The 25342-nt window shown below is 44.6% G+C and overlaps 1 protein-coding gene and 1 pseudogene across 2 annotated transcripts in view; both read right to left on the bottom strand.

Moving 5' to 3' along the window:
- CFTR (CF transmembrane conductance regulator) overlaps positions 1-25342 on the bottom strand; it is a 188949-nt gene that overhangs the window by 90799 nt on the left and 72808 nt on the right. For both annotated transcript variants that reach the window (XM_039913194.1, NM_001242734.1), the window contains 4 exon segments: positions 21459-21705; positions 19081-19173; positions 18342-18524; positions 15060-15251 (listed from right to left, as the gene is read on the bottom strand). In XM_039913194.1, the coding sequence (XP_039769128.1) occupies positions 15060-15251; positions 18342-18524; positions 19081-19173; positions 21459-21705 (715 nt within the window).
- Positions 4557-4687, bottom strand: LOC114814846 (annotated as a pseudogene).

The raw sequence follows: 25342 nt of genomic DNA, 5'->3' as shown, positions 1-25342 counted from the left end.
CCCCCAAGCACTTAGTCTTTACAATATCGCCAAGATCCGCCCTTTTCTCTCCACCCAAACGACTACCTTACTGCTACGGGCTCTCGTTATATCCCGGCTAGACTACTGTGTCGGCCTTCTCTCTGACCTCCCTTCCTCCTCTCTCACCCCGCTCCAGTCTATTCTTCACTCCGCTGCCCGGCTCATCTTCCTGCAGAAACCATCTGGGCATGTCACTCCCCTTCTTAAACAACTCCAGTGGTTGCCTATCAACCTCCGCTCCAAACAAAAACTCCTCACTCTAGGCTTCGAGGCTCTACCTCACCTTGCCCCTTCCTACCTCTCCTCCCTTCTCTCTTTCTACCGCCCACCCCGCACGCTCCGCTCCTCCGCCGCCCACCTCCTCACCATCCCTCGGTCTCGCCCATCCCGCCGTCGACCCCCGGGCCACGTCCTCCCGCGGTCCCGGAACGCCCTCCCTCCTCACCTCCGCCAAACTGATTCTCTTCCCCTCTTCAAAACCCTACTTAAAACTCACCTCCTCCAAGAGGCCTTCCCAGACTGAGCTCCCCTTCTCCCTCTACTCCCTCTACCACCCCCCCCTTCACCTCTCTGCAGCTTAACCCTCTTTTCCCCCCATCTCCCTCTGCTCCTCCCCCTCTCCCTTCCCATCCCCTCAGCACTGTACTCGTCCGCTCAACTGTATATATTTTCATTACCCTATCTATTTTGTTAATGAAATGTACATCGCCTCGATTCTATTTAGTTGCCATTGTTTTACGAGATGTTCTTCCCCTTGACTCTATTTATTGCCATTGTTCTCGTCTGTCCGTCTCCCCGATTAGACCGTAAGCCCGTCAAACGGCAGGGACTGTCTCTATCTGTTGCCGACTTGTTCATTCCAAGCACTTAGTACAGTGCTCTGCACATGGTAAGCGCTCAATAAATACTAAATACTACTACTAGTCCAAAAGGTGCTCAACTGATTGCTATTGATGATAACAGCTCTCAGATGGGCTCCTTGAATCAAAACCAGCTGAGAAGTAAAGCAACTTCTCTGACACTCAGAGCCCACTCCAAATGATGTAGTCTACTGGCCAGCGAACGTTTTCCAGGAATAAATCAAATCAATGGTATTTATTGAGAGCCTACTATGTGCAGAACTCTGAACTAAGTGGTTGGGAGAGCACAGTAAAACAGATTTAGTGGACATGTTCCCGGCCCACAAGGAGCTTACAGTCTAGAGAGGGAGACAGACAAATATATAAATAAATTATGGAAAATAAATACATATATATGGGGTGGGGTGTATCAAAGGTGCAGATCCAAGAGGAGGGGTACTGCGGAAGGTAGAAGATGTAGGGGAGTAGTGGAGGAAGGCCTCTCAGTCGTCAAACTGACCCGAGAAAGGGGTAGTGGATGGAATGCAGCAACAGAAACCCGATTGTGTTCCCAGAGATTGGATGGGAGTAAGGACTCTATGCAAGGCTCCTACTACACCAGCTTTTATTATAAATGTATGCAATTGCCTTGGTGCCGTTTCGCCAGGTTGACTGCCATCTGAGCTGGAGGAAATAACAAAGGCTAAGAGATATTGGCCATATTTTGGTAGAGTTCTTCTCTCGATCAATTGCTCAAAGGGGAAACAGAGGGGCCTAGTAGACAGATCACCGGCCTGGGAGTCAGAAGGACCTGGATTCTAATCCAGGCTCTGCCACTTGTCTGCTGTGTGACCTTGGGCAACTCATTTAACTTCTCTGTGTCTCAGTTACCTCATCTGTTGAATGGGGATTAAGACTGTGAGCCCCATGTAGGATAGGAACTGATTAGTTTAACTACCCAAGTGCTTAGTATGGTGACTGGCACATAGTAAGTACCCAACAAATACCATTAAAGAAAGCACAAAGAGGAGAAAGGACCTAGGGCTATCAGAGCAAACCATATTCAAATGAACCTTCCAATTTAAAGCCATCTTTAGGGCAAGTGAATTTTGGGTCCCAGCCAAACTCCTGCTGGTATAATGATATTTCTTCTCTTCTAAACTTCCCTAAAGCTTCAGAAGGCAAAGCAGCGTGAACCTCCTTTTCCTACTGAGTGGGCAGTGACTCAAGGGAGAGGGCTCATCATTAAACGCCACTTGTTTCAGTGTTAGAACCCAATCAGAGGACCTGGGTTCTAACCCTGACTCCTCCACCTGTCTGCTTTGTGACCTTGGGTTACTCACTTTACTTCCCTGGGCCTCATTTACTTCATCTGGAAAATGGGGATTATGACTGTGAGCCCTGTGTGGGACAGGGACTGTGTTCAATCAGATTATCTTGTAACTACCCCAGCTCTTAGTACAGTGCCCTGAACGGTATAGGTACTTAATTACCACAATTATTAAGTGTAGCAGCCATTCAGTGGTGGATAAAGCAGTCCCCAGGTCAATTCAGTAAAGAAAGGCAGTACACCCAGTAAGACCAGGAACAAATATCCAGTTTGACCATTATGGGCATATGACATAAGATCTTCATGAGAATTTGTGAATATATAGCTCATTTCTCTTTTTAGAAAATGGTATTTTTAAAGTGCTTAATATGTACCAGTCACTCACTCTATGTGCTGGGGTCGATACAGCACATCTGCCAGAAAACAGAGAAGCAGCAGGGCTCAATGGAAAGACCACGTGGGACAACCTGATTACTTTGTATCCCCCCAGCGCTTAGAACAGTGCTTGGGACACAGTAAGCACTTAAATACCATCATCATCATCATACAGGATTGATCATCTTTGGACACATTCTCTGCCCACATGGGGCTCACAGTTGTAATTCCCATTTTAGAGATGAGGGAACTGAGGCCCAGACAAGTTAACTCACCCAAGGCCACACAGCAGACAAGTGGTGGAGCTGGGATTAGAACCGAGGTCCTTTTGACTCCCAGGCCTGTGCTTTATCTGCTAGGCCATGCTGTTTCTCTAAGCTTATGAAGGCACGTAGCCCAGTAAGAGCGATGACCTTGGCCTTTCCCAACAGCTTTCATCTAAGAGGATAATATTACTTTACTGCTAAAAGGAAAACAATTCCTCAAATTTATGTGTGTGAACTGTTTATATAAATGTTTAGGGTGGGTTTTTTTCCTTTAAATGAAGCACCTGATGATCATTCTAATACTCTTCACGTTTGTGAAGCCAAGACTGAGGACTTGGAAAGGGGAATAGTTGAAATGGGGTTCATTATCACTGAGTTTGATGCATTGGAGAAGTAAAGGTATGCACTAGGCTTAGTCAAAGAGCTTTAAAGAAAGGGTGGGGTGTCTTTCCTAATCATTCCGGATAATTTTGCAATATTTACCGGGCACACTTTAGGGTGACTTTGCAGACAGAAAAAAAGCTGTAAATCTTGGTTTATGACTGGCTTATCAGCCTTTTGATAAGGCCATGACAACCCATCACTGGCCACAAAATAGGAAGAACATAAGCTTGTGTTAACTGGGTCAGAACCAGAGAAGAGTGTCTCACCTGCAAACTCTGTTCCAAAAAGCATATCTGAGGGGCACTGTCAACGACTGGAGAGTTAACCCTCTTCTCTAAACTGTGAGCTCCTCTCTAAACTTTGAGTTTGTTTCTAGACTGTTAGCCCATCTCTAGACTCTAAATTCATTATGAGCAGGGAACGTGTCTGCTAATTCTGTCATACTGTCCTCTCCCAAGGGCTTAGTATAGTGCTCTGCACATAGTAAGTGCTCAATAAATAGCACAGTTGATAAAAAAAATTTTAACATTCAATTCAGCCGCCAAGCTGAGGCTGGAGCTATGAAAATTACATAGATGCCACTTTCCACTTCTCACTGCGCAGTCACACAAAGAGGAAAAAATGGGAAGTTTGTGTTTTATTCCAGAAACTTAGAGCGGTGGAGGAAGGGCCCAGAGGCTTAAGTTCCCACACTTGCTAAAGAGGAAGGAAAGGCATGAAGCTTCTGCCCCATCTTGGCGATGGTCTATGGAGGTCAATACTGTAATGAGACACATACGTAGGTGGAGCACAATTAGTCGGTGGCGCACAACTAGTCGTGTTTCCAACCTGGACTGGCTCAAACTGACTTGACTGGGATTGGGAGAAGGCTGACAGGATTCTTACACTTTGGGACTTTAATTATATGCAAAGCAACCCTATGCCTCTCTTTAAGAACTCAATAAATGTCACTGATCGATCGACAAATCACACTGTTTACTAATGAATCACCCTGCCATGTAGGCGGGTAATAAAGAGCAAGAGTGTAGGCTCACTGTGGGCAGGGAACATGTTCGCTAATTCTGTTGGATTGTACTCTCCCAAGCACTTAGTATAGTGCACTGCACAGAGTCTTGCCACATCTTATGATGTCAAGTCTTTTCTGACCCATAGCGACACCAAAGACACATCTCTCCCAGAACTCCCCGCTCTCCATCTGCAATCGTTCTGGTAGTGGAACCAGAGAGTTTTCTCGGTAAAAATATGGAATTGGTTTACCTAGGCTGCCTTCCACACAGTAAACCTGGGTCGGCGCCCTTGACTCTCACCCATGCTGCTGCTGCCCAACACGGGTGAGTTTTGATTTGTAGCAGATTGCCTTCCACTCACTAGCCAAGCTAGGAAAGGAGTGAGTACGCCTCTGCTTGACTCTCCCTCCTATAGCCAAGACTGGTAGAGTACTGGAAACTCTCCAGGTGCGACCCTGAGAGGTGGTGCACAAAGTGCTCAATAAATACAACTGGTCGACTGATTTAAAACAGAAGCACTATGCTGCTATTACCGCTGTCAATGGTCCCACCATGATTGTCACCAGTGAAAAGCAAGATTTTATGAAGACTTGATAGGCTCATAGAGAAGGAGTGTGGCCTAGTGAAATGAGTCACCAGAAAACAGAGGATCTGGGGTCTTATCCTGGCTCTGCCACTTGTCTATGGTGTGACTTTGAGCAAATCATGTAACTTCTCTGTGTCTCAGTACCCTCATCTGTAAAATGGGGAATAAAATCCTGTTCATTCATTCAATCCTATTCATTGAGTGGTTATTGTGTGCAAAGCACTTGCAAGACAACAAATGAGCTCACAGTTTAGATCCTATACCTTCCTACTTAGACTGTGACCCCTGCATGGGACAGGGACTGTATCCAATCTGGCTATCTTGTATCTAACCCAGTGCTCAATACAGTGATTGGCACATAGTATTTAACAAGTATAATAATAGTAATAATAGCAACAACAATAATAATAATCAATGTCAATATTTTATAAGCCGGTTATCACGGGAGATTTTAAAGCACTTATTGACAGGAAGATTAAAATCACTGGACCGATGGGATTGGAAAAATAAATAGCAATAGCCTTCTCCTACTCACAGGATGACCCCTCTCAGGGTTGCACCTGGATAGTTTCCAGTACTCTACCAGTCTTGACTATGGGAGGGAGAGTCGAGCAGAGGCCTAGCCATTCCATTCCTAGCTTGGGCAGTGGCCAGTGAGTGGAAGGCAAACCGCTACAAGTCAAAACTCACCTGCGCTGGGCAGCAGCAGCATGGGAGAGAATCTCGGTCAGAGACGCATTTACTGCGCGGAAGGAGGCAATGGTAAACCACTTCTGTATTTTTACCAAGGAAACTGTACGGGTACACTACCAGAACAACTGCAGATGGAGGTGGGGCCTTCTGGGAGAGATGTGTTCATGACATCGCTATGGGTCAGAGACAACCTGTCAGCATAAGACAAGACTCATTGGATGTGTTCAACATCAGCTTGTAAACATCAGCTCTTTCTTCCACTTGGGAATAGGATGAAGATATTTTGAAGGCACCCATGATCCATGTAGTGATGCCTTATTATTTTTTTATGGTATTTGTTACGTACTTACTATTTGTCAGGTACTGTTCTAAGCACCAGGGTAGATACAAACTAATCAGGTTGGACATGGTCCATATCCCACATGGGGCTCACAGTCTTTATCCCCATTTTACAGATGAGATAACTGTGGCACAGAGAAGTGAAGTGACCTGCCCAAGGTCAAACAGCAGAAAAGTGGCAGAACAAGGATTAGAACCTAGGTCCTTCTGACTCCAATCCACTAGGCCATATTGCTTCTCAATGACTACATCACTGGCCAAAATCAGACCTGAAGGATTTTCAACATAATTTCTAGACTGAGTTATGCTGAGTGCTTGCTAGGTTCCAAACTCAAATGCTCTCACTCTTCATAAAGTCAGCGAAGTCCAAAGTAGCATCTAAACCATTCTGACAGTTGAATATCAAACTTCCAGAGAATGCAGATTCCTTCAAGAAGTTTCAAACAACATCAAACAGCTCTATGACTGGAAGAGGCCCCATTCACCTCTACTGATGTGACAAGTGAATGGTGTCCTGGTCTATTAGGCAACCACTGTGACTGTGGACACCCCAAGAGGCCTAGGTCAGCTCATTGTGGGCAAGTAGCAAGCTTTTACTACAATTCTCCACGCACACAGTCAGCGCTCAATAGATACAATTGAATGAATGAATGAATGAGCAAGAATGATTAAGATTTCAAAGAACTGCTCACAAAAAAACCAACAATGCTTCTTCAGACTCTGACCCAAAGGATACCTTTGGAGTCTACATCTTGCTATTTGGAACAAGGTACAAGGGGGCAAGTTAAGGGGCTATAATGGGATGTCAAAGCCAAAGAAATCTAAGCCTAAGCATACCACATCCAAGCAGTGGTCTTATTAATAATCATAATAATACTAATAATGGTATGTTTCAAGTCCTTACTATGTGCCGGGCACTGTACTAAGCGTTAGGATCGATACACACAAATTAAGTTGGACACAGTCTCTGTCCCACATGGGACTCTCAGTCTTAATCCCCATTTGACAGATGAGGTAACTGAGGCACAGAGAAATGAAGTGACTTGCCCAAGTCACACAGCAGACTAGTGGCAGAACTGGGATTAGAATCCACATCCTTCAGACTCCTGGGCCTGTACTCTTTCCACTAGGCTGTGTTGCTTCTTCCCCTCTCTTCTACCCCCAGGAGAGTTTTTGTTAGCTCTACAAACCACCATGGCACCACCGAAGACTCCAGTCAATCAAGCAGTGGAATTTATTGAGCACTTTCGTGTGAGGAGTACTTCACTGAGTGTTTGGGAGAGTACGATACGATACAGTTCAAGAGTCCAGATAGCCCCACCCTCATCACCAACACAGCAAAGACCTGGCCAAAGCCTTTCGATAATTTCCTTATTATGCCATCTAGGATTAAGACTGAGGCCCAGCGAAGAAGAGTGAATGCGCTGGCAGGTGGAGGAAATGTAATTAAGTCTCCTCTGCAGTGAGAGCCACGAAGAATGGCAGGGCTCCCGGATCTGATAGTAGGGCTGCCAAGATCGTCAAGTATGAAGAGAATGTTCTGCTCCTGGGCCTGAACAGGCTCTTCCTTAACATATGGAATGCTGAGGAAATACCACTGGATTTCAGAGATGCCACTATTATCACCATCCCCAAGAAGACAGATAAGAAAGATAATCTCAGAAAGTATTATGAATGATCACCGCTTTTCATTTCTGGCAAGATCACGGTCAGAATCTTTCTTGGCCCTATCCTAAAAACACCATTAAACTGTTAACTATGCATTCCCAAGAATGTAATGTGACTTTAGACCACAGTGGGTACAGCAGTCACGAACTTCGTTGCAAATTCTGCCCAAGACAAGTGCAGAGAACAAACTCCCCAAACAGCTTAGACTTTATGAAAGTTCTTGATATCAAGGGCAGATCTGGGCTATGGAAATTATTTGACTCTCCAGAGAAGTTTATCAATCCCTAAAATCACTCCATGGTGGTATGGTGGCTGAATCGGAATCGAGAGGGCTTATAATCTAATCCTTCCCCCATCACCAGTGGAGTAATGAAGGTTTGGATATTAGATCCAATCTTCTTTATCCTAATCGGCAAAGCCACGCTTGGGGATGTGATAAATAAATTAAACTCATCAGGTTAAGAGGGTCATTAAAAATTTCTGAAATCATTAAAATGGGAGTTGTTATACTCCAATGACAGGAGCCTAGTTGCACACTCTCAGTAAGTCTTGTAAATGTCTATAACATGAGAAGCAGTGTAGCCTAAGGGAAAGAGCTCAGGCCATGGAGTCAGAGCACTTGGGTTCTAATTTTGGCTCTGCCTCTTATCTGCTGTGTGACCTTGGGTAACTCGCTTGACTTCTCTGTGCCTCAGTTTTTCATAAAATAGAGAATTAATATCTGTTCTCTCTCCTTCTTAGACTGTGCGCCCCATGAGGGATAAGGACTGTACCTGACCAGATTATCTTCTATCTACTCCACTACTCAGCAGTGTGCTTGGCATAGAGTAAGTGCTTAACAGATACCACAGTTTTATTATTATTATTATAACTACTTTTCTGACTCAGAAAACTGCTGAAGACTGAGCTCCAAACTACTATCCTGTATCCAGCAAGCCCTAGCCAGACTCTGTTGTCGGTGAAGAGTTAAAGATCATTTCTCTATTCTGCTCTCTAAACAGCACATTATTCAATAATGATCGGTGAGACTGAAAGGCAGAAAACCAAAACAAGGGATGTGTGCATCTTCTGGGAGAGTCCCAAGCAGAAAATGCAACCCTGACACAATGAAAGCAACATGGCTTAGAGAATAAGAACAAGAGTCTGGGAGTCAGAAAGATCTGGGTTCTAATCCTGGCTCTGCCACATGTCTGCTGTCTGACCTTAGGTGAGTTACTTAACTTCTCTGGGCCTCTGTTACCCCATCTATAAAACGGGAATAAGACTGTGAGCCCCATGTGGGACAGGGACTGTGTCTGACCAGATCAACTTTTATCTACCTCAGTGCTTGGAACAATGCTTGGCACATAACAAACAGTTAACAAGTACCGTAATTATCATTATTTTTATCTTCTCTGGGCCCAGGAGAACAGTGGTTTAATTAGACCAACCTGGGTCTTAACAGCTGTGCGGTGTTCCTACCTGTCTACAAGCTAATTAAAAGGGAAAAGCTTGTGCTTGGATTTAGGTAAGAGTGTGATGGAAATACAGAAAACCTGATTTCAGAAAATCTGACTTCTCCAATGTCCAATCAGACCCCACTCCAGGCATCTGGTGCACTTAATCCAGCCCTGTTGCCAACATGGCACCAAGAGTCATACCAAACCCAAGGTTTCGGGGATAAATGTAAAGTCCAAACTTCTTTCTGGCTGTGAGGGCTAAATTTACAGGAAGAAAGATGGAGGATGGTAGGAAGAAAATGGCAGGCTATGGGTCACGTGTGTGTGGCTACCTCACAACCTTCCTACTTTGAATGCAAAGAGACCTACAGATATCATAAGAAATAAGTCTACCCACCAGGACATTTCTGCTAGCCACCTTTATCATGGAATATGGAACTGTCAGAGTCACGTTACAGTATCCGTAAAAGGAAAGAAACTGGCATTCTGATAAGAACAAACTCAGAGACCATTACTGGACATGTGTATAGCATTTGATGTGCTGTCTTGTTGGAGAGAAATGATTCAGAAACCAGGGATATTCCCCTGTAACCTTGGTTTTCAGAAGAAATGTTTGCCACACCTAGTCATCCATGGATGAAGCTTCGCATGATTTAGGATTTACCACCATCATGATTTTGGGAAGAGTAAAATGACAGAATGACTGACCATGGAGAAGCCACATGGCCTAATGGATAAAGCACAAGCCTGGAAGTCAGAAGAACCTGGGTTCTATTTCCAGCTCTGCCACTTGTCTGCTGTGTGACCTTGGGCAAGTCACTTAACTTCTCTGTGCCTCAATTATCTGTAAAATGGGGATTAAGACAGTGAGCCCTGTGGAGGACAGGGACTGTGTCCATCCTGATTACCTTGTACCTACTTCAGTGCTTAGTACAGTGCCTGACATATGGTAAGTGTTCAACAAATACCATAATAGATAAAAAATAATAATTAATATAGGCAAGGGGCATGTGATACCGGTCATCTAAACTACAGTAAGGCCAGTAATTGATTTGGAGTGCAGCATAAAGGAATCCCACAAGACAAAAATCCCTTCTTTTTCTTTTTTTTTTAAAATAGTATGTGTTAAGCACTAACTATATGCCAAGGCATTATTCTAGGCACCAGGGTTAGATACAAGCTAAGCAAGTTGGACACAGTACAAATCCCATATGGGGCTCACAGTCTTAATCCCCATTTTACAGATGAGGTAACTGAGGTATGGAAAAGCTAAGCGACTTACCCAAGGTCACACAGTAGATATGTGGCAAAGGCAGGATTTGAATCCAGGTCTTTCTGACTCGTAGGCCCGTGCTATATCCACTAGGCCATACTGCTATCTTTTGACAGATTGGGTAGAGGTGGTATGTCAAGAAGCTTCTTGTAGTTTGTGTCTGAAAGCGTTGTAACTGATGGCTCAGTGAGAAACTCAGGAGATGAAATTGGCATGGGTTCTGGAGCAAGCTCCATTTAGGGTGTTTAACTGAATCAAAAGCCTGAACATACAATTGGCAGATGAGTCTAAATTGTGATGCTATGGTAAACTACAGATAAATAGGAATGAAATTTAAGCATACTGTGAAAATAGTCTGGCAAAACGAAGTGGAAATTCAGTAGGGACATGTGTAAGGTAGAGCAGTGAGGCATGGAAAATCAAAGGCCTGTTACAAGATGAAGTGAGGTTAGTTAGGGGAAAGTATCATGTGAGTGGACTGGAAACTGAACTGAGTGCTATCATTTGAAAAATCAGCATGGTACTGGGATGTATCAGCAAGAGCTTGGCCTGCAAGAACCAGGAAGTAATCTTTCTGCTACACTCTGCATTGGTAAAACCATTGTTAGAGTGTTGGGTCAAATCTGGGTCACTAAACTGTAAAAAGAACATGGGGAAACTAAAGAGGGTTTAGAGAAGAGTGATCAAAATGACTAAAGGGATGGAAAACAGGCTCCATGAGGAAAGGAACTGGAGACAATGAATCATTCTTTTCCAATATATAAGAGGGTCTCATGGAGCCACAAAGAACTGAAGAAGAAATGGGCATAAATCATAGCCAGAGAGAATCAGTTGAACACAAAGAGGAACATCCTGACTGTCATGGGGAATGAAACATGGGAAAACGCTTTCAAGGAAAGGTGTGGTGCAGCCACACCCAAAGATCTTTAAGGAATGTCCTGATACCCATTTGCCCCGAATGACTTAGTCATTCACCTGGATGGAGTTAGGGGGCTGGACAAGATGACCTCTGGAGGCCCATGCCAGCCCTAGAATTCAGTGTTGAGTCTCCTAGAGCTTGAAAGGTTGAACTTGCTGGGAATTCCTCTGGTATTAGAATCCCCAGAATTCTCTAGCCCACCTCCTCCCCACAAACCACATCTGGGATATGGGTGCTCAGCTTCACTTTCCTCCAGTGGCCAATGATATTGCCTAGCTTTTGACCAATAACTGACCCTTCTGCAGGGTAGCTGAGGATAAGGATTGACCTAGGGTGATAAGTTGAGCAGCTCCAGGCAGGAAGAAGTCATCCGGTCACTTCTAATCAACAGAACACAGAGTCAATCATAATAATAATAACGGTATTTGTTTAGTGCTTACAATATACCAAGGTACTGTACTAAGCAGCGGGGTAGATACAAGGTAATCTGGTTGGACACAGTCCCTGTCCTATATAGAGCTCACAGTCTGAATCCCCATTTTACAGATGAAAGAACTGAGGCACAGAGAAGTTAAGAGACTTGCCCAAGGTCACACAGCAGACAAGTGGCAGAGCTGGGATCAGAACCCAAGACCTTCAGATTCCCAGGCCAATGCCCTATCCACTATGCTATGATGCTTCTCCTGCCCCTGCCTGGCTCCCAGAGGTAAACCCCACCTAAGCAGGGGCATAGCCCTGTGTGTGCTTTATTTTTAATGGTATTTATTAAGTGCTTTCACTATGTGCCAACCTCTGTACTACATGCTGGGATACATACAAGTTAGGTTGACAGAATCCCTGTCCCACATGGGGCTCACAGTTTCACGTGCTGGGATACGTACAAGTTACTCAGGTCGACAGAATCCCTGTCCCACATGGGGCTCACAGTTTCTGTAGGAGGGAGAACTCTAGGGAAAATAACAGTGTACTCCAAAATCTTGGCAAAGAGAGTGCCTGCTTCTAGTGCCCATTTATCAGGCCTCAACCCATGGTGACATTTTCCCATGAGTCTCCGGTGCTCAGGGCTCTTTATGCCTGAACATGAATGATTGACTTTGGTCACTGAGGTGATGGGGCTGGGTGTGTCTCTTCAGGTGCCCTAAAAGCCTGCTAGTTCATTCCAGTTGTCCATTGAGTTTCTGAAAACTCAACTGAGATTGTCAGAGCGCTTTACCCAATCAGACGTGGCGTCCTGCCAAGCCGCCTATTCACCGCTCTCCCAGCTGGACACCGACTGACTTTCCCATGTTCTGCTTTCAACTCCTGCCTGTGGAGGGCCAAAACTTGTGCCCGAATGTCAGAATCAAAGCTCATTAGTTGCCTACTACCAGCAAAATAGTTGTTATAGGTGATAACCATACTTACCCGAAGAATTCAGCTTTCTTGCCAACATCCCTCCCCAGAAGTTTTCATTTCCTTGTGCTTTAAAAAATAATTTCAACTAGGGAGTGGACAGACTGAACCCAAGGAGATTTTATCTTTTTAGTGCTACCCAGCAGAATGTTTAGTTACTACGCCTATTCGGAAAATGCCACAGAAAACATTTCATAATGATGACTTTATCTCTTGTACTTCTTGGCTGTCACTGTCGTCATCATCATCATCATCCTCATGACCAATAGCATTTCTTGAGCACCTACAGTGTGCAGAGCACTGTACCGAGTGCCTAGAAGAGGCACAATACCATACTGAATGTCTGCTGCATAGGCACGGGATTCTCAACGAAAGAATTGAAAGACACGATCGCTATTTTGTGGAGCTAGCAGTACAATACGAGATACAAGCAGGCATATATTCTTAGGATGTGAGCCTTATAGGGGATGGGGACTGTGTCTGACCTGTGTTTACTTATGTTTACTCCAGCACTTGGTGCTTGATGCATATAAGTATGTAACAAATACATTATGTATACATTTAGTGGTCTTTCATATTCACAAAGGTGAAACTCCCTGCTGGTCTTGGGTGTATGGACAGTGCAGAGGTCGTTTCCTTGCCCATGCTCCCTTCTAGTTTTGAGTGTTTGGACAGGGCAGATGTAGTATCCCTGCACATGTTCCCTATCAATATTGGAGGTGTGGGTTTGGTGGAGGTGGTAGAGGGAGCAGGAGTGGCAGGAAGGAATAGGGTGATCCTAGCCTTCCTGTTCTCCATGATTCCAACCATATCAGCTTTCTCTGGCCACTCACAGCGTCACTGACCAGCCCTAACCTTGGCATTACATCAGTACAGTGCTTTGCACTCAGTAAGTGCTCAGTAAATACGACTGAACAATTTAATGAATTGGTTCCCCCCCACCCCCCCACCCCGAAGAACTCCGGCCCCACAGGATCAGTAGAACTTGCTATTTCGAGCTGCTACACCTTTGTTCTTAGAAAAATCACACCAAGGATGCACTGGCCTTTTTTTTTTTAACGTGAAGAAAATCAATCAATCAAATCAATGTTATTTTTTGAGTGCTTAACTATGCGCAGAGCACTCTACTAAGTACTTGGGAGAGTTCAGAACAACAGAGTCGGTCAGCATGTTGCTAAAATTCTTGGTACCTCTGGCTCCTCTTTTAGAATGGGCGGTTCCAGGTTTCTTAACTTGCAGAGAGCATTTGTTTGAAAGTGTGTTTGATCACTGTGTCTGTCCTCCCCCTTTATTCATTCATTCAATCAATCGTATTTATTGAGCGCTTACTGCATACTTACTGCGTGCAAAGCAATGTACTAAGTACTGGGGAGAGTACGCTACAACAGCAAATCCTTCAGATTGGAAGTTTCTGTGGGTCAAGGAAAGCATCTAAAGCAAAGTCCCCGGATTCTGACTGATGTCCAATACAGCACCTGTTGAGCCCTGAATCAATGTTCGCATTGATGAATTGTTTAATTAAGCTTTGACCAATATTTTCCAAGCACTTAGTACAGAGCTCCGCAAACAGTGAGCACTCAATAAATATGATTGAATGAATGAATGAATGAATGAATAATTGTCATGTTTGTTAAGCACTTATCATGTGCCAAACACTGTACTAACCGCGGGGCTAGTTTCAAGATATTCAGAGCACAGTTCCTCTCCTAGATGGGGATCATAGTCTAGGAGTGAGAGGAAATAGGTCTTTGATCTCCAGTTTACTGATGAGGAAACTGAGACACAGGGAAATTAAGTGACTTGGCCAAAGTCACCCAGCAGGCGAGGGGTGGAGCCAGGATTAGAACCCAGATTCTCCAACACTTGAGTCGATGCTCTTTCCATTAGGCCCCACTGCTTCTCCCGCCGGTAATTTCACAACAGCAGTCAGACACCTTTACCTTCCTGGATCCGACAGTAGTGACTCGAGGCTTCCACGTGGCTTGCTGGCTCAGGTGCTAGCGAAATGAACGTTTGAAAAATGCGGATGCGGGGAATAAGAGGCAGTGCGGCCAAGTGGAGAGAACACGGGCTGGGCCTGGGAATCAGAAAGTGCTGTGTTCTAATCCCGGCTCTGCCAATTGCTTGCTGCATGACCTTGGGCAAGTCACTTTTACTTCTCTGTGCCTCAGTTTTCTCAGCTATGAAATGGGGACTAAGTACCTGTTCTTCCTCCTACTTTGGCTGTGAGCCCCATGAAGGACAGGGACTGTAAATGACCTATTTAATTTGTACCTCTAAATAATTAATTAGTTTCTTCCTCTACACTGTAAGCACCTTGTGGGCAGGGAATGTGCCTGTTTATTGTTATATTGTACTTTTCCAAGTGCTTAATACAGTGTTCTGTACACAGTAAGTGCTCAATAAATGCAATTGAATGCACACCTACCCCAGTGTTTAGAACAGAGTTTGACACATAGTAAGTGCTTAACAGATACCGTAAAAAAAAAAAGTGAGGCTCTGAAGGCCAGTTTCAGGCCACATCCTACCTCCTCCAATTGGCAGGCCTTGATGACACTCCTGTATCGGTACTCATCGAAAGAAACCCCGAAGACGATGTTCTCCTTGATGGTTCCTGGCATGATCCACGAGAATTGGGGAGAGAAGGAGATCCTTCCGCTGTGCTTGATTTTGCCTTCCAAAGGCTCCAGCTCACCCATGATCATCATCAGCAGTGAGGTCTGCAAGGGCAAAACAGAAGCATTCACGATCAGCCCTGGGCTGGAGATTAGGGGGGATTGGGATTTCTGTCCTTCTCTCCCACCAGCCTCCCAGTACCGCACCTTCAGGCCGAATCCACCGGTGGCCACGGAGAGCCCTCCCCGACCTTCCCCTGCTCCAGCCTCGCCAGGGAGGGCCCGACCAGTGGACACGTGCCAGCGGGACTCCAAAGACGTTGAGAAGATCACCGACGTGGCCACGGTCGTGGCCTCTCCGGCTGTCGGTCTGAGCGATGTGAAAATCCTGCTGAACCTTTCACGTTTGACATCATATATGTCTTTTCTACCTTTGTTCACCTCTCCTTAGGTGTCTGGGGCCAGCACTCTCCCGGTCTTCCATCCTTAGACAGGGAGCCTCTTAAGGCCTGGGATCCTGTTCAGGTCTCATGTATCTATTTCTTTCCCAGTGCTTAGTATAGTGCTTTCCAAACAGTAAGCCCTAAATAATTTCTACTACTTATTAAGTTAGTTCATTTTAATTTATTAAAGACACTCTCTAAGAAAAGGTGGAAAATAAAATATTTTCACTAAGATTCACAGTAAGTGCTTAGTATAATGCTTTCCAAAGAGTATGCCCTAAATAATTTCTACTACTGATAAACTTAATTTGTTTTAATTTATTAAAGACATTCTCTATGAAAATGTGGAAAATAAAATATTTTCACTAAGATTCACAGTAAGGGGAAAGCATGAAATCCACTCTGGTCTGTTTTTTTTTTTTTAATAATATTCTGTATTTCATAGATTGTGGATCCTTTGAGGGACAGAGTCTGTATCTAATTCTTACCTGTGTACTCTTACCCAGCACTTAATTTCATTCTCTGCACATAGTAAGCACTTAATAAACACTATTAGGATGACGACGACGACGACTATTACTACTACCGCCACCACCACCAGCATGGCCTAGTGGTTAGAGCAGAGTCCTGAGAGTCAGAATATCATGGGTTCTAATCCCGATTCCGTCACTTGGCTGCTGTGTGACCTTGGAAAAGTCACTTAACTTCTCCGTGCCTCGGTTCCCTCATCTGCAAAATGGGGATTAAGACTGGAGCCCTGCATGGGACAGGGATTGTGTCTAACCCAATTATCTTGCATCTAGCCCCAGCACTTGAAAAGGGCCTGGTACCTAGTAAGCCCATAACAACTACCATAATTAATATTATTATTACTATTGGAAACCACAGTGCAACCCAGTACACTGCCCCTCCACCAAACCAGCTTTCGTGCACATAAAGCCCTGAGGAGTTCCATTTCTCAGGTGTGTTCATTTGGCCGAATGGCAGAGTTTGATTTGACTGATTCTTCCTTCATAACTGTTATCCCTAATTCAATGACACGAATATGTAACTGTAATTCTAGCTAGCTTTTTATCAGCACATCATATGCTGGAAGAACTGCCTGCAATGCAAGTGCTGACAAGCACCTATAATGCCAAAATTAATCAGTAACTGCCGGTAACATTTCTGTTCACCCGAAGATAAAACATGGCATAAGAGAAAAGGAAACTCATTATAGGAAATGTTCAAACATTAATCACCCACATAACTTTGATATGCTGGCCAATAATCACCAAACTATCTATTTGAAAATCCTGTTTTTCTTTTTCCAGGAAAACCCATAGACTTCAAAAAGGAAAAAGACACCAGAAGTAAAAAAAGGTATTTTACTGGGGGGAAATCCCAGGGGTACTGTGGACAATTGGGGCATTCATACGCCAGCTTCTCTGACAGGGAAACATGAGAGAAGATTTTGAGGAAGTTGTACAGTATCAGTGTCTGTATCAATGAGTGAGAAAGACATTGAAAATCCTGAATCTGAGAGGCACCTGGGACATGATTTTTACTCCACTAGAGACTAGATTCTCCATTCAAGTGTAAATCCCTTGTGGGCAGGACAGGCATCACTCCTTAATTTGGTATTTCCCAAGCACTTAGTATAGCGCACTGCATCTGGATGGAGCTAGATAAATATTATTATTAAGACCACTATTACTACCAATCGAAACTTTTTGCTGACTCCTGTTTCTAGACTTTATGTTCCTTGTAGGCAGAGAACATGTCAACCAAGTCTGCGGTATTGTACTCTTCCAAGCACTTAATGCAGTGTTCTGCACCCAGCAAGCACTCAGTAAATACCTTTGATTGACTGACTGATTGATTGATTCAGAGCATCTGGCCTGGCAAACTTTAATCCATCCCCAAGAATTTCATCTATCCCCAAATGGACAGCTGTTTGAATCACCTTGAAGAAGAAGCCTAATAAACTGGAGTCGTTGTTCTTACTATAATAAAACATTGAAGCTATTGTGTTATCCATGGGACCTGGATATACTATTAACTCCTAATAATAATGATAATAATAATAATATAAAGAAGTATCTATCTGTGCCTTTCAATTATCACTGCACATCTTCGAATACCTCACGGATCCTATTACTTAGCCTGTGAGTTTCATGTTGGATAGGGACTGTGTCCAAATGACTAACTTGTATCTAGCCCAGGGCTCACAGTACTTGGCACACAGTGAGTGCTTCACAAAGAAGCAATGTAGCCTAGTGGATAGAGAATGGGCCTGGAAATCAAAGGACCTGAGTTCTAATTCTGATCTGCCACCAGTCAGTTGTGTGACCTTGGGCAAGTCATTTAACTTCTGTGCCTCAGTTACTCAGTTACCTCCTCTGGAAAATCTTTGTGCCTCAGTTTTCTCAGCTGTAAAATGGGGACTAAGCACCTGTTCTTCCTCCTACTTTGGCTGTGAGTCCCATGCGGGATATGGACTGTGTCCACCTTGATTCGCTTATATCCATCCCAACACTTAGTACATTGCCTGGCATATAGTAAGTGCTTAACAAATACCATAAAAAATACCATACTTATTATTAATCATTTCTACTTAGCCTTTGAGAAGTCTTCTGCAAGTAATGCACACGAAGTATTTGATAGAATCACATTAGAAAGAGAAAGGGGAAATCAAGTAACCTGGCTATGGCTAAACACCAAGCCTACAGCGTGTCAAGAAAGTGGAACGAGAAGATAGTCAAATGAATACCTTGCCTGCCCCAGTAGATCCAGCTACAGCCAACAACTGTCCTTTTTCTATCTTGAAACTGATGTCTTTGAGGACAGGGGGACCGAGGAGCGAGATGTTACTAAAGATGAGGTTTTTGTCATCACTGGAGACTTTTCGGCTACTGTCATTTTGCTTTGCTTTGACGAGCAATTCCCCGAATCCCTGCAGAGGAATATTGAGAAAGTCATCGACGGCTGCACCAACAGATTGCTCTATGTTGAATATATAAATCGTGGGGTTAATTTGAAAATAAATGAGAAGCAGTGTGGCCTGGTGGAAAGAGCATGGACCTGGGGGTCAGAGGACCTGGATTCCAATCCCAACTCTACCACAGGTTTGCTGTGTGACCTGTGACATGTCACTATGCCACTCAACCCAAAATGGGGATTAAGACTATGAGCATGGACTGCGTCCAACCTGATTATCTGGTATCTAAGCCAGTGCTTAACACAGTGCCTGGCACATTGTAGGCACTTAACAAATACCATAAAAAATAACATCGATCCACAGTTATATAGGACTTTAGGCACGCACGGTACTGTAACATATGCTCACTCTTCTAAATCAGAGCAATGGCGGATCCAGCCCAGGATTCTGTCTCAGAGGGAAGCACAGCAGGAAGAGGGCGATAAAAATGCGGGCTGCAATTTACTGCCAGTGGGAATCTCTCCAGCTCACATTCTTGTAAACAGAATGAAATGGTTTTAACAATCCTGACCTCGTCCCAGAAAGCTGTTACGTTTTCCATCACAACATCTGTAGTTGTTAAGTTGTATTCCAATGTCTTGTACTCTTCTTTTTGAAGGAAATCCTGTTCATAAAAGAGAAGATAAACTGTACTGTCCCTCTAGATGGTAAACTCCTTGTGGACAGGGAAACTATCCACCAACTCTGTTACACTGTACTCCCCCAAGGGCTCAGTACAGTGCTCTCCACACAGGAAGCACTCTCTAAATATCACTATTAATTGTTTGATTGTATGCTTGATAAACCACAGTGATATTCAACCACCGGAATCCCCTGTTGGGTTCAAGCACTACAGGAACTCAGCCTGCAGCAGTGCTAACCTAGATTTGGAATTCAAAACTACAAAACCATTTCAGGGGCATCTGCTAGAAAGGGAAGTCCACATCACATTGCGCCAGGATCCTAAGTTATAAAAGAAAATGAAAAATGGCCTCCCCCTATCAAAATGGGAATCTGGGCACCTCCCGGCTAGCCTTGACTCCAGGACTGGTTCTGCTGTGAGAGATGCTCCCTCAGTAGTCTGACCCTTTGGTTTGAGTAGCCATGGGCCTCCTGGGACTGGCCATAGCCAAAGCTGCTCCTGTCCTCAAAAGGGTACCCCTTGAGGACCAACTGGAGTCCATGGGTAAAAAGAGACAGACACACCCTCCATCCCCTAGTATTCTCTATTTTTCCTTGTCTCTCCATTTCCCTGTTTATCTTTTTTTCATGGTATTTAAGTGCTTACTATGTGCCGGGCACTGTACTAAGTACTGGGGTAGATATAAGCAAATTGGGGTGGACACGGTTCATGTCCCTCATGGGACTCAGTCTTAATCCCCATTTTACAGATGAGGAAACTGAGGCACAGAGAAGCAAAGTGACTAGCCCAAGGTCACACAGCAGAGAAGGGGAAGAGCTGGGATTAGAACCCAGATCCTTCTGACTCCCATGCCTGTGTCCTATCCACTAGGCCATGCTGCTTCTCATTTTTTTGGAACTGTCTTCTCTATCTTTGCTTCTCTCACTTTCTCCCTCTGCTTGCCTGTCTCTCTCTCTCTCTCTCTCTCTCTCCCCCCCATGTGGTCCTGGGCTGCCTGCCCCCCAGACTAACTTGCCAGACGAAGTTGGATCTGCCTCCGATTCACCACAGTGCCTGATGTACTGTGTTGCCCAGAGGAACAGTGTGACCTAGTGAAAAGCCCACAGGCCTGGCAGTCAGAGGATTTGGGTTCTAATCCCAACTCTGTCACCTGCCTGCTGTATGACCTTGCACAAGACATTTTAACTTCTCAGTGCCTCAGCTACCTCATCTGTAAAATGGGGATTCGATACCTGTTCCCCAGCGTGGCTTAGTGGAAAGAGCTCAGGCTTGGGAGTCAGAGGACATACGTTCTAATCCCGGCTCCACCACTGCTGAGTGACCTTGGGCAAGCCACTTAACTTTTCTGTACCTCAGTTACCTCAACTGTAAAATGGGGATTAAGACTGTGAGCCCCACAAGGGGCAACCTGATTACTTTGTATCTATCCTAGCACCTAGAATAGTGCTTGGCACATAGTAAGTGCTTAACAAATACCATTATTATTCCTACTTACTGGGAACTCTGGATGGGACAGGGACTGTGTCTAACCTGATCATCTTGTATCTTCCCCAGTGCTTAGAACAGTGCTTGACACATAGTAAGCACTGATCAAATGCCATCATTATTATTATAATGCAGGTCATCACTAGGTCAGTGTTGGACTGTGTCCAACTCAATTACCTTGTATCTACCCAAGCACTTAGTACAGAGCTCAGCACACAGTAAGCATTTATCAAATCCCACGGTTGTTACTATTAATATCACCGTTCAACATGAGGGTCTTCTCAAAATGATTTGTTCTTCAAATGAGGGGGCCCCATACAGATCCTATAGGTTGTAAGCTCATCCCATACACTGGAAAATCCTATTCATTTATTACTTCATTCAGTCATATTTATTGAGTGCCTACTGTGTGCAAAGCACTGTACTAAGCTCTTGAAAGACTGCAATATAACAATAAATGGACACTTCCCTGCCCACAACAAGCTTACAGTCTAGAGAACAAACTTAGTGGGCAGGGATCGTTTCTACCAACTCTTTTGTAGACTCTACCACGGTCCTAGGACAGTGCTTTGCACATATGAAATGCTCAGTATATACCACTGATTGACTGTCATCCCACCAACCCGGTACCCACACTAGAAAATACCTTTCCAGATGGTCCGGAGGAAGAGTCTTAGGATCAGAAAGAAAACCCAGTGGATCAAGTTCTACAGATTACAGATTTCATTGGGAATTTAGTTTTCCAGGACCCGAGAGGTATCTGACTGATGGGTCCTCGGTACCTGTATCTTGTAAATCGCTCCGATGGAGTCGTACCACATCTGCACGGCCCAGGGGAACTGCCGGGTGACCGCCATCCGCAGTACGATGCAGAACGAGATGGTGGTGAATATCTTGCGGAGGACAATTCCCTTGGTCAGCATGGAGGGTAGCACCGACAGGAACACCACGAAGAACCCCGAGAAGAAGAAGGCTGAGCTATTGAAGTACCTCATATAAGCAGCCTTTCGGGTCAGCTTCAGTTCCGTTCTGTGAAATAAAAGAAAGAGCCACATCGACTAATGAAGATTTAGGGGTCTCGGGTCTCACTGGCAAAAAAGTCATTTCACTGGCCGGGCTACAGGTCTCCTGGTCTACCGATCTACAGGCTACAGGTTGCTTGGGGCCACCAGCTCTCAAGAAGCAATTTCCTGCTCCAAACACTAGGCTGGAAGTTCCTCAAGGGAAGGGGTCATTTCTTGTGCTTTTAAGTGTATGTCCCAGAGTATCTACTATGGGTACTCTGCACCCGGTAGGCACTCAGTACAGTCTTTTGCACACGAAGTTGCTCAGTACAAAGTTGCCCATCCAAGGCAGAGCCCTACAAAGAGTAGTCCCTAAGCACCTGCTATGGTACTCTGCACCGAATGGGTCAATATAAGGTTTGGCACAGTGTAGGCTCTCAGTACAGTCTGTTACATACAGTAGGTGTCCAGTACAAGGTTCTCCACCCAGGGTAATGCTCTGCACAGAGTTTGTCCCTAAGTACCTGCTCTGGTGCTCTACATCTAACAGGTGAGAGTATAATGTTTGGCACCCTGTAGGTACTCAACACAGGCTTTTACACATAGTAGATGTTCAGAATAATGTTGTCCACCCAGGGTAGTGCTCTGCACAGCGTACGTCCCTAAGTATCTGCTTTGTTGCTCTGCATCCAGCAGGTGATGGTATAATGTTCTGCACACTGTAGGCACCCAGTACATATAGTCTCTTGCAAACTGTAGGCATTCAGTACAATGTTCTCCACCCAGGGTAGTGCCCTGCACCGAGGAGGCAAAAAACGGAGAACAGACTTTCACACCATTGTGAATGAAGAAGAGTTTCATTAAGTGCACAGTGCAAGAGGATCTAAACGTGGCAGACACACTCTCAGTCTGCCAATTACTTCCCTGCTGAAACGAGAAAGTCAAAGGTCAAACAGATTTTCTCTCATCAAGTGTCTAATAGTGCGCTGCGCACAGTAAAATTTTTATTAAGGGGTCAGTAGACACTTGATAAATACCATGAATTGACTGAATGAAAAGAGAAGCAGTGTGACTTTGTGGATAGAGCATGGACGTGGGAGTCCGAAGGAACTGGATTCTAGTCCTGGCTTCTCCACTTGTCTGTGGTGTGAACTCGAGTAGGTCACTTTACTTCTCTGTGCCTCAGTTACCTCTTCTGTAAAGTGGGGATTAAGACTGTGAGTCCCAGGTGGGACAGGGACTATGTCTAACCTGATTACGTTGTCAGTACTCCAGCACTTACAACAGTACTTCACACAAAGCAAACAATTAACAAATGTCATGAGAAAATAAAAAAAGTCTAGAGATAGAGCAGGTCCGGTGGTTGGAACTGGAAGTAAAGAAGGCCTTAAATGCAGTAAACATAAGACGTGTTTTGAGGAAGCATTTCCATTTCCCCACCCAAATGAAGCCCTTACTGCTAAGATCATTGATGGTAGGTTCAGAAATTCTTTCCAAAAATACCTACACAACTTGAGGGAAAAAAATAATCCAGAGAAGAGAGCAATATATTTAAGGAAAGATTCCCAGTAAATGTTCAGAATGTGGTCATGGAGGAGGTGGCATAACCTCTCAAAGATAGAATCAATTACTGCCAGATATCACTGATATAAGTCCAAAAAAAAAACCCCTAGAGATACCTAAGCACTAATATATATGTTTTAGCTTTAAGAAATCTTGATGCATTCTAAACAGCCAAGCCTTGTGAAAACAAAAGTAGAAATTCAGAACTTCAAAGATCAGCTGAGTGTTTTCACTCAGCTTTAACCAAAGAAGAGCGAGACAATGAAGTCTGAGGGCAAAGAGGATCAAGGCCAGGGGCCTGTGGAGCCAGAAGTAAAAAAACAAATGTTCAATATTTGTTGTAACTATTCAGAGTGCTTCTCTATCACTTCCAACATCACAAACTTTATAGCCTTAGTTCAGCTAATATTTACTTATAACTGATTTGGGCACTGAAAAGCGTGAGAAAGACTGTTTTTTTAAAAAAACATAAGGAATATCAGTCCTAGTCAGCATTATTGACTGACCAAAGAAAATGTACAGAGTTTCTCTCTCGGGGAACGGAACTCTTGCTGCCATTTTGCACCTTAATTGGGATGGAATACTTGAAGGCATTTAAACAGCAAGCAAAAGCCAGGGGAAGTCATTAACAATTGAGCAATTTAACATTAGCATGTAGCATTAACAATTTAGATCACACAGCAGAGGAGTGGCAGAGTCGGGATTAAAACCCAGGTCCTTCTCATCCCCTAGGTTCATGTTCTATCCACTAGACCATGCTGCTTCTCATGTTTCTATAGGTGAATCATAGGAAACCACTAGGCCTGAGCACCGTACTTAGTGCTTGGGAGAGTACAATACAACGACAAAACAGACACATTCCCTGCCCACAATGAGCTCACAGTCCAGAGGGTGAAACAGACATTATATGAATAAAAATAATTATAGATATGGACATGAGTGCTGTGGCGCTGGGAGACAGAATGAATAAAGGGAGCAAGTCAGGGTGACACAGAAGGGAGTGGGAGAAGAGGAAAGGAGGGCTTAGTCAGAGAAGACCTCTTCATAAATTCATTCATTCAATCATATTTATTGAGCTCGCATTTTATGCAAAGCACTGTACTAAGCACTTGGGAGAGTACAGTATAACAATAAACACATTCCCTGCCCACAAAGAGCTTAGTCTAGAGGGGGACAGGAGTTAATACGAATGAATAAATAAATTACAGAAATGTACATAGGTGCTGTGGGGCTGGGAGAAGGGACAATAAAGGGAGCAAGTCAGGGTGACACAGAAGGGAGTGGGAGAAGAGGAAAAAAGGGCTTAGTGAGGGAAGGCCTCTTGGAAATGTGCCTTCAGAGAAGCAGCGTGGCTCAGTGGAAAGAGCACGGACTTGGGAGTCAGACATCGTGGGTCCTAATCCCGGCTCTGCCACTTGTCAGCTGTGTGACTTTGGGCGAGGCACTTAAATTCTCTGTGCCTCAGTTATCTCATCCGTAAAATGGGGATCGAGACTGTAAGCCCCACATGGGACAACCTGATTACCTTGTATCTACCTCAGTGCTTAGAACAGTGCTTGGCGATAGTAAGCACTTAAATACCATCATTATTATTATTACTATTCAATAGAGCTTTGAAGAGGGGGAGAGTCCTGTCCCTACCTCCATTCTCACTGCTCCGGCTGTGAAAAGGATGTGGGGATACAAGTGATAGCCGGGAGGTGGTGTCACATCAGGAGGGGGCATGATGCCAAGGGCAGGTAGTACCCCTGCCCCGGGGCTGGGTGAAAGCATAATTGAACCGACTGTGCCCGCCAGTGGCTTTCAGCAGAGATGAGGACCGTGGGAGTGGCAGGTCGAGTGACAGGGAGCCCGGGTGCTTGGCTTGAAAAGCGGCCTGGGGAGGAGAGAATGGGGAGGAGTGGAGCAGGATTCTGCCCCTCCCAGAGCACAGACTTGAAGCCCATCTTTGGCCTGGGTTTTGGGAGGGAGGCAGCTCAGGGAGGGCCTGAAGGAAGAGCCAAGATCTCAGGCAGACTCTCGATGGTCACCCCAATTCTTGGCTGCCTCCCTCCCGAGATGTTGGCCCAAACAGAGAACTGGGTTTCAATCACTTTGGG

Source organism: Ornithorhynchus anatinus, chromosome 10 (genome assembly GCF_004115215.2).
Source record: "Ornithorhynchus anatinus isolate Pmale09 chromosome 10, mOrnAna1.pri.v4, whole genome shotgun sequence".
Lineage (NCBI taxonomy): Eukaryota > Metazoa > Chordata > Mammalia > Monotremata > Ornithorhynchidae > Ornithorhynchus > Ornithorhynchus anatinus.
Note: the sequence above shows the minus strand (reverse complement) of the source record. Positions and strands in the feature narration are given on the sequence as shown.